The 9,641-nt window shown below is 35.8% G+C and overlaps 2 protein-coding genes across 2 annotated transcripts; one reads left to right on the top strand and one right to left on the bottom strand.

Moving 5' to 3' along the window:
* Window positions 1-2,882: 2,882 nt before the first annotated feature.
* LOC110380337 (DNA replication factor Cdt1) lies at window positions 2,883-6,093 on the bottom strand. The gene is given in 5 exon segments (XM_021340289.3): window positions 2,883-3,429; window positions 3,432-3,620; window positions 3,623-4,550; window positions 5,061-5,190; window positions 5,432-6,093. Coding segments are annotated over 5 exon segments (1,836 nt in total). The 5' UTR covers window positions 5,956-6,093; the 3' UTR covers window positions 2,883-3,364.
* A 913-nt stretch (window positions 6,094-7,006) lies between these two features.
* Window positions 7,007-8,310, top strand: LOC110380346 (monocarboxylate transporter 2). Its single transcript, XM_021340301.3, has one exon. It carries the CDS (start codon window positions 7,138-7,140, stop codon window positions 8,167-8,169), a length of 1,032 nt encoding a protein of 343 aa, XP_021195976.3. The 5' UTR covers window positions 7,007-7,137; the 3' UTR covers window positions 8,170-8,310.
* Window positions 8,311-9,641: the final 1,331 nt, after the last annotated feature.

Genomic DNA, 9,641 nt, shown 5'->3' with positions numbered 1-9,641 from the left:
TACCAACGTGAATCTTCCCAAAGTCTCTGTCTCATGAACTAGGTAACGCCTGTATAAATATCAGAAGGCAGTTCCTTCATTTCAATTTATTGTTTACAAGACAGTAACAAATACATAATAAATAAAAGGAAATTGGTGCTAATGGTAGGTAGTACCGATTTTGGATTAAACTTGTATTCTTGTTGTGCATAATTTTACAAGAATTCCAGTCTCTGAGAGACCATGTAGGTTTCCTTATGTAGATTTATACATAGATTACATAACATATAGATTTATCTGACTGCTTTTGTAAGTATCTTCAAATTCAGCGACTTCTACCTTTTCGTTAGTTTTCATAAAACGATTGTTTCTTTTCATATAAAATCGTTTTGATGGTTAATTTTTTAAGTCTTGGGGTTGTAAATTGCGGTGTTTTATCCGTATGCACATTTTAAATCCTCTGCCAACTGAAAGAGGAAGAGATGACAGGGAGCCTGCTTCCGAGGCCATCGACATAAAGGAAAGGATAAAAGGATTTGGGATAACAATGTCGGGTAAGTGGGCCAGGAAATCTGAGAGCAATTAATGACAAGACATAGAATTTCAGTTAGAAGCGTATGGGAGAAGAATAGGTTCCTACATGCTGCGCCGACACGACGGATTTGAGGATGGACATGAGGACGGCCTACGGGATTGTTCGTAAGAGTTACCGCGGCGCTAGTACATAAAGGGCTTAAGAAACATGGTGGGTTTTAGTCAGACATTCCCTTACGCTGCACACTCAGCGGGAGGGGTCATTTGATGATTTCCCATAAAAAAAAGGATGACGTCGTTAGATGTTCCGATTCCGCAGGGTACCGTACTAGGTCCAACCACCAAAAGTATGTATACTACTGAATTCCTTGATGATGTAGATATAGATTACAGAAATACTTATCTACTTATCTTTTGATAAATACAAGGAACTTTCTCTGTATATAAACCGTTATTTGCTGCTTAATCACTGTTAGCTTTTAAAACAATTTGAGTTGTTTAATCATTTATATAAAGGGATTAGATGATTACACCCCGTTTTCTTGTGTCTATACTAAGTTTTCCACAAATACTGACATGATAAATTTTGGGTAAAATAGTAGTTGCAGAGTGCAAGCCTGGTAACATTAATTTTAATTTATTTTGCTTGATAATTATGAATTTATTATTCAGAAATAAATAAAATTTATACAAATGGACATGATAATTAATACCTGTCATTTTTCTACCCCTATTCAATGTTTTAGGTAAATAAGCGTTCTTCATCCTCGCCTCTACAAAAAAGTTACTTTGCTGGTCCATAATTATTTCTCGATTTTTTAAAACATAAAAACTGTTATAGATGCCTACATGCTTTACTCAAGTAGTAACAAGTATTGAATGCTTTACTCATTTTTATCGTCTACGTAGACAATTGTACAAGAGTATTGTATCTTATGTAGGTACACATTACGGTTTTAAATACATATTTATTTTTCGTCAGACGTAAGACGACATGCAAGAACTTGCTTTAATGATTAGACAATACGAATTTAATGCAGAAATTTCCTACAGACGGTCAGGTATCGGTCTAATAACGATTTCTTCTGTGATTAGGAATCTAGCAGCCTTACTTATAAACGTGAATTAAATAATAAGTAATACTTAAAGGGCTGTTTAAGAAAAATTCTTATCTACTTATAAACTTTGCTTAGCCATGTTTTAATTAATGAACCCATATATTTAATCACGATCTACGTATGGTTTAAAGTAGTAATTAGTTAAAATGATGCTTAGAAGATGTTTAGTAGATTTTTATAAGTAAAGCTGTTAATGTTTAGAGCTATATCTATACAAAAGTTTTTAAGGGTTAGGTTCTTCATGCAAGCCCAAATGCTACCACGTAGACATGCTGAGATGAGGAAGCATTTGAATTAAGAAAATAAATAATACATGAAAACAAATAAATGTCGGTTCTGCACCTAATCTCTCTCCGGTCGAAAAAAAACCGGAACCCTCATAGATATTTTTTTGTCAACCTGTTTTAATAATATACTCTGTGACCTGTCACGACCCTTTATTTCGGGAACAGGTGGAGGTATCGATCGAGCTTAAAAACCTAAGTAATACCTACATGTCCCATGAAGTTAGGAAAAATCTTAATTCCTAAGAACTTATGATTTAGTAAATACTTGCGTTTTAATTTTCAGAATTGTTACCTACAATATTATGAAAACGAAATATAGGTAGGTACCCGTACCCAGATAGGATTAGATAATAAAAAATCCACCCACCACCGTGCAATCGTCGTCTGCCTGCGGCTTATACGATTCTTCAAGTAAGTAACCACGAAACGATCAGAGAACTTTATTACGACAAACAACAATCCCGTAGCCCCATTCTGTTTGCAGGTGGTGGAATGAAAAGTTTAGATAATACTAACTAACCGCTCTGCCAGCGGTTTCACCCGCATCCCGTGGGAACTACTTCCCGTACCGGGATAAAAAGTAGCCTATAGCCTTCCTCGATAAATGGGCTATCTAACACTGTAAGAATTTTTCAAATCGGACCAGTAGTTCCTGAGATTAGCGCGTTCAAACAAACAAACAAACTCTTCAGCTTTATAATATTAGTATAGATTTCATGGTGGTTCGTTACAATTTCAATAGAAGAGGAAAACAAAAACCTGCTTGTACCACTGGTGGTACCAACAGGAAGCCTGATTTTCTTGAAGCACTACCCTGACGACAAACGTAACGTTCGATAATACGTGGGTTTACCTGCGCCAACGCAGTTCCAGGCAAAGCGCTATTAAGCATTCAAAGTTGAAATGACTGCACTAAACACAATTTAAAAGTAAGATACATTAGGGTCAGCAAGTAAACTTCGTATTTAAAATAAAATGTATTTTTATTAAAGTAAGAAATACCACACAGTAAAGAAAAAAGAAAATTAATTTAAACTAATACATACTTATTTATTACAAACTCAAGTTTTACATAGTTAGCCAGTATAAGTCCTGAGAAATATATTAAATTGAACTAGTAAAATTAAAAAGTTAAAAATTAAATATAAAATGTCAGCTTAAATCTAACAGATTCAACCATGTCAATATATATTTTTGGTATGTTGGCTTGAAATCATGTCATTTATCTTTAAGTATTTACGTAAACTGTAATAATTCATACTATTTGGCTGTATATGATGATGATTGAACACTATGTACAAACTCGCGGATTTGTATCATTACATTACACACATGAATTAATACATAAAACAAAACAACCTAGTTGCTAAAAAACTGATTAAGAGTTACAACATCACTTTATACTTACTCAGTCTTGATCTTGTTACGTCAATTAATTTTATGCTACTATTCATTTTTATACTTATCTGCTAAAGCCTCTAACTTAGACAAATTCTTTTGCAAATCAGCATTTTATCTAGTTTAAGGTAAGTATTATTTCTTATTTCATGTAATTTAACCCAATCTGGCAGTTCCTCAGTGAGAACTTTAATATCTCTTTGCAAGTCATTGGCTGACACATTTGCTTTGAAGCTGCTGTCCAATTTGGAGAGAATTATGTTTAGTGCTAGAACGTTTTTTCTTTCAGTGACAAAGATGTTTGGAGGGTGCGAGCAAGATCTGGCAAGCGACTGTATATCAAGTACTTTTGATCATTTTCAGACGATCTTGTCATAGCTTCAAGGGCTTTAGCAGCCTGCTTTGCTTTAACTTTTTCTAGAAGTGCAGTGGGCAGGTTACGGAGGGCTGGATTCATTAGTGTCACCGAACTTGTTGAAGCCTGGCTTGTCTGTGTACTGTTGGTCTTCATACCATTCAGTGATGTACTTGGCTTACTATCTGTAATACCAGTAACTGCCTTTTCTTGTTCAGTGAGACCACGGGATTTAGCTTGAGCCAACTTCTCTAAAGCTCTTTCCATTTTGGTATTACATTTGAATAATTCACGAGCCTTGGCTAGTACATCTTGCGCACTAGAGAATGTCTCAACATTTGGCATTTCAGGTAACTTGGCACTGTCAACTTCTGGTATCTTTTCAATTTCGAATTCAGGATGCCAACGAGTTAGCTTATCATCAGGGATCACCATTGGAGGATCAAGTGTCTGCAGATATTGTGCATGATGTTTCTTTACTAACTGTAGCAAGGTATCAAAAAAGTATCGACGCCTCTCCAGTAACACACTTGGATTCATCACTTTGAAATCATTCGGGAAATTAGGTGAAATTATCAATTCATGTTTTTCTTTGTGAGATGAGGCACTGAAGTTCTTTACCTTCTGAACTTCGAAATTGTAAAAATCTGGCACAAGATGTTTTATTTGAGCCAAATGTTTCTGAGTGAATGATCTTTTCAGCATTTCTTGTATGGAGGGTTTCAGTTTATCAAAGGTTATCTTTTCATTTCTGTTATAGAGTAATGCAACCACTGTTTCCATGCCACGGAACAGTTCTGCAAGGAATCTGTAGTGATGAGGCAATGGCAGGCTGCTGGAGGAAGTGGCAAGAGCTGCATGTCTAATGTAAGCAGGGACCTGAAAATTATACAACAGATCTTTTATTGAACTGACAAAAAATCTAAGATAACCTAACTCTTTTCTTATAGGAACAAGTAAAAAATGTTATTTCATGGAGAGTGTGGTGTAAAGTAAGTAATTTATTAATGAAAAACAGTATACCCACATACAAAAGAATGTGTTGTCTAACTTAACTATATTCTCAGCAGCCCTGTTGTTATTATCAAATCAACCTCTATTACAAACTCGTTTTTTTCAACCCACATATTAATTTAGTAAAATGTGTAAATGCAGATCGTTTTCATAGACAAATAACAAATGTTTACAGAATTTATAAGATTGGATCAGATTTTACACTAACATGTTGAGAATGAAGAGTAAATCATACAGTAACTAGCAAAAACTTAGAGTTGTTTGTATTGTGGATGCAAATAGGTACTTATTTAGTATGTAGGTATATGACAAACAAACATTTTTATTTTTAATAATTACCTAATGACATACTTAGGCTATTATTACAATACCAACCTTGCTTGGGCTCTTGATAGGGCTGACAACCACTTTTCTGGGAGAAATAAGTGGTCTTTGTGGTGCTGGCATTGAAGTACATTTCTTTGGTGATAAAAGTTCATTTTGAAGAAGAGTTTTCTTGCTTGGACTGCAAAATATAAGAGTTAATTTAATTAAAAGAAATCTTATAGCAATCAAATAAGTATTTAATATGTGTAACATTACATTTGAGCTTTAATGACTGCCTAACTTTATAGAAAATAAACTAAGCCAAGAGGCCGCCTTTGAACTCTGCTACCTTTAATATGTTTACATTTAGAACTTACATGATTAACTACCTACATAGTACAAGGCTAATATTTTATAAAACACCATTTATTTATACATACCTTACTGGTACTTCCACATCAATAGATTTGAATTCTCGTAGATTCCTCTTCTCGCTAGCTTGTTTGAGATCTTGTATGCCTTTGCTCAGTCGATCAGCGGTTGCTCTTAATTCTGCTAACCTCGAACTTCCAGCTAATTTCTTTCTGATGTCGCCAAGACTTAATTCTTTACGCGATGTGGTAATAGTTTCTGATTTGGTGTTTTGTATAGTTTTAATTGTATTAGATGCATTCACCTTTTTAGCAAATGCGACTTTTGGCGGCACTTGCGTTGTGTCTTGTGGTGTTTCTCGTATCTCAACTTGCGATGACTCTTTCTTAGCAACGTCACTAGATTTAGTTGGATGTTTAAACTCCCTTGTGATGATTTCACAAGTCTTAACCATGGATTTTTTCCCCGTGGATACATTTTTCGTATCTATAGCCCGGTCAATGTGGGGCACTTTATTTTTAGAAGTAAAAAGTTCCTCCGTAGCAGGTCTTTTTCTACTATTAAAGAATGATGTAATTGATGTTTGTGACATGATTGCTTTACTTACATACAATTTTATAAATTAAGGACCGCCAGATTGTGTTTCTCCGACTTTTTCCCTCCAAAACGACCGTTGTCACTCACTCAGATTTCAACCAAAACTCAAACTTCAAACCAAAAAACGTCACTGTATTCACAGAGCTTTTTGCCCATAGGGCAGGCTAAAGTCTTTCGACCATACTGCCTAGTCTTTCGTAGATTCACAGAGCTCTTGTCAGCCAAAGTTTTTTTTTTTTAAATTTATTCCTGTCCAAAGAAACAAGTCTTTTAGTCGAGACATAAATAGTATGTAGTATAAATAATAGTTCTTGGAACTACCAAAAAAAAAATATTTTTTGATATGTTTACTTTGAATGTGTTACTATTTATATTGAATATAAATAATTTCGAAAACTGTTGAAAAGTTATACCATACCGTAACCGTTGTAAAATAACTACAACGTAGATAAATTACTGACAACATAAAGGCTAGAACTCACTTCACATTCTAAAATTTCAAAAGTAGCTGAACTACAGTTTAACCCAAAAGCCACTGCACGACATCTTTTCTACACTATTAATACTAATATAATATATTTTGTCTGCAAATGATTTACGATTGCAAAATGATTGTACAACAAACTACCGTATAGACCAAAATCACCAAAATAGCAGACCAATCGCACACCAATCAAATGTCAATCGAATACGATTGGTCTTTTATTTGTAGCAGAATACCCGATATGGTTAAAACTGCTATTGCGATCATATTGAGATTCGATTTCTATTAGACTTTGACATTATTAACTTAGGAGAATCGGGCCCTGTCTAGGCGGCTGGTTGACGCTTCTCGTGACCAAAAGGCTGGCCATTTATTACCTCGGAAAAAGGATCTGGGGCCCGATGGAAAGGATCCGAAAGGATGGGGGCCGAATGTATATGTAGGTATATAAATATAAAGGCGGTTTAAAGCGATGACCGCCGTGCTACCTCATTAGAATAAAACTTAGAAAGAAGGTACAACTATAATTATTGTTCTGTGGCTAGCATCAAACCATCATCAGATTGATGATGGTTTGATGACTGTTTTGACGTTTCCCATCAGAACTAGATCTCCATATAAAATGTATGATGTTCATTACATTAAAGTGATACTACTCTTATTTTGCATGTAGTTTAAAACAGAATACTTAAAATGCCACCTAAGGCGGGTGCCGCCAAACCAACTGGCATAAAGAAAAGCATAATTGTACCAAGCAAAGTATATACTAAGGATAGTAGCAGCACCATTAAACCTGAAGACATTGAAGGCGTTGAGGAAACAGAAATAACTGCACAAATATCAGTACCAACTGAAGGAGGATGGGGTTGGGTCGTAGTCGCAGCGAGTTTTTTAACGATTTTTCTATTAGACGGAGTTTACTTCACATTTGGCAGTATATATCACGACATGTGCGATGATCTTAAAGTTGGAGAGTCTGTGGTGGCACTTGTCAACTCTGTAGCAGTAGCAGTGTACTTTATGGGAGGACCACTTGTATCGGCGCTTATTAACAGATTTGGATTCCGGGCAGTTTGTATGACTGGTTCAATTATTTCTGCGTCAGCTTTACTTTGTACATATTTTGTTGTTGATTTTGTAACAATACTTATTTTATACGGACTTTTTGGAGGATTTGGAGCTTGCCTTTGTAGCATGGGGTCCGGATTGGTAGTGGGCTTTTACTTTGAAAAACTTAGATCTTTGGCAATGGCAATTTCAAGTATTGGTTCCAGCATTGGCATTATGATTATGTTTACAGTTAACTCATACATAGTAAAATTGGCCGGATGGCGTTTGCTTGTATTAATGCAATCTGGATTAGTGGGTTTAATATACTTTTTAGCGATGACCTTTCGCCCTTTACTTTCTTTAACTGTGACGACGGTAGTAGACGAACCTACTCGTACAGTAGCTTACTTGCCTAGCTGCCATAAAAGCAGCACCATCAAAGACAAAAAAGGGAGTGATGCCAAGTGCTGCAGAACGGCTGTTCAGCGCTGTATCAAATGCACACTTTCCTACTGCGGCAGTGATTGGAGAGAGTACAGTGCCAACGCCGACGCAAGCGGGTCCTTCTACAGCAGTTGCATCAAGGCTTACTCTTACCGCTCAAGGTCCTCAAAGTGGAATCAGTCGAAGACAATTGAAACAAGTTCAGTCTTTAATATCCAAGTCGAAATCTAGAGTAAGTGTCAAAGACGATAATGCTGAGAAAGCCATAGAAATAAATATTAATATTGAAGAGCCAATTAAACGCTCTGTGTTTCAAAGATTATTCCATTGGGAAGAACATGTACCCCAAGCTCGACCAATGTATCGAGATGACGCTTTTTATGATGGAAGGCTAGATAAGTTGCCGGCTTATCAAAAAAGTAAAATGGAAACTGCACCGGAAGCAAGAACGGGTCTCGAATATCAAATGGCGGTGTCACGTGCTGTAACTGCTGCCGATTTAAGTGAAAAAAGGGGTGTTTTTACAACTGCTGTTAGAAGAATTCTTGCAACTATGATGGATCCAAAATTACTGAGAAGACTTTCATTTATATTACTATGTACGAGCGGCTTCTTCACATATTTAGGGTATTTAGTGCCTTATGTGTTCCTACCGGATAGGGCTAAAAGTGAGGGCATCGATCCTGCACACTGTAGTATATTTGTAAGCGTCATCGGTTTTGCAAATGCTCTTGGTCGTCTGACTATAGGTGCATTGGCCATGAAATTAAATCCTGTATATTTGTATATGGCTGTGTGTTTAATATCTGGAACTGCAATTATTTCATTTAATTTTTCATTTAACCTTTATTATGTATATGTGATATGCATATTGTTTGGATTTCATATTGCTAGTTTAAGTTGTGTTCGTAGTGTAGTATTAGTTCACTTATTTGGATTAGATATGTTAACAAACGCAACTGGTATTATGATAATGTTTCAAGGTCTAGGAAGTTTAATAAGTACACCGTTATCTAGCATTTTGAAAAATAGTTTTGGATACTCAGTATCATTTTACGTGGCCGGAACACTTGTTCTTATTGGTGGTATTGTTTTAATACCAGTTAAAAACTAAATGAAAGGGAAAAAAAATGAGTATGAAAGATGTACCGCCTAAGCAGCCCACAATCACAACAACAAAAGATCAATAATAATGACTAACAAAAACAGTTGTTTTTATTTTAGTTATCTTTAATTACCCCTATCCCGTGATACGGTTAAACTGTTTTAACCGCCGTGTAGTTTGATAGCTAGCTTTATACTTAGTTACTTGAAAGGGTATTATGAATTTATGATGAACAGAATAAGACAGTGTCTTGTCTTGGGCTCAGAGTCAGAACGATCGCATTTAGGTACAGAGGTTTTGCGAGGCACCTTTACGCACGCCTTGAACGCCACGAACACACCTTGTCCAGTCTACGTCTAGCTGGTAATGTTACTAAACTGATAATGTTTTGGGCTTCTTGAATCTTCACGTATTGTTGTGGCCCCATTTTCATGGTCTGATCCAATAGGTTTGGTAGGTGGGGCAAGAAGTTTTCCCTAATACCAATGTCTTATTCTGTTTATCCCCCAAATTATCATTGTGTTTTTGCCCCAAAGACGGGCCTTATAAATCTCAAATCTTATTTAAAATCTTAAATCAACATTCACAGCAATCAGGA

Source organism: Helicoverpa armigera, chromosome 11 (genome assembly GCF_030705265.1).
Source record: "Helicoverpa armigera isolate CAAS_96S chromosome 11, ASM3070526v1, whole genome shotgun sequence".
In the NCBI taxonomy this organism is placed as follows: domain Eukaryota; kingdom Metazoa; phylum Arthropoda; class Insecta; order Lepidoptera; family Noctuidae; genus Helicoverpa; species Helicoverpa armigera.
This window is presented reverse-complemented; position numbering and strand designations above follow the sequence as displayed.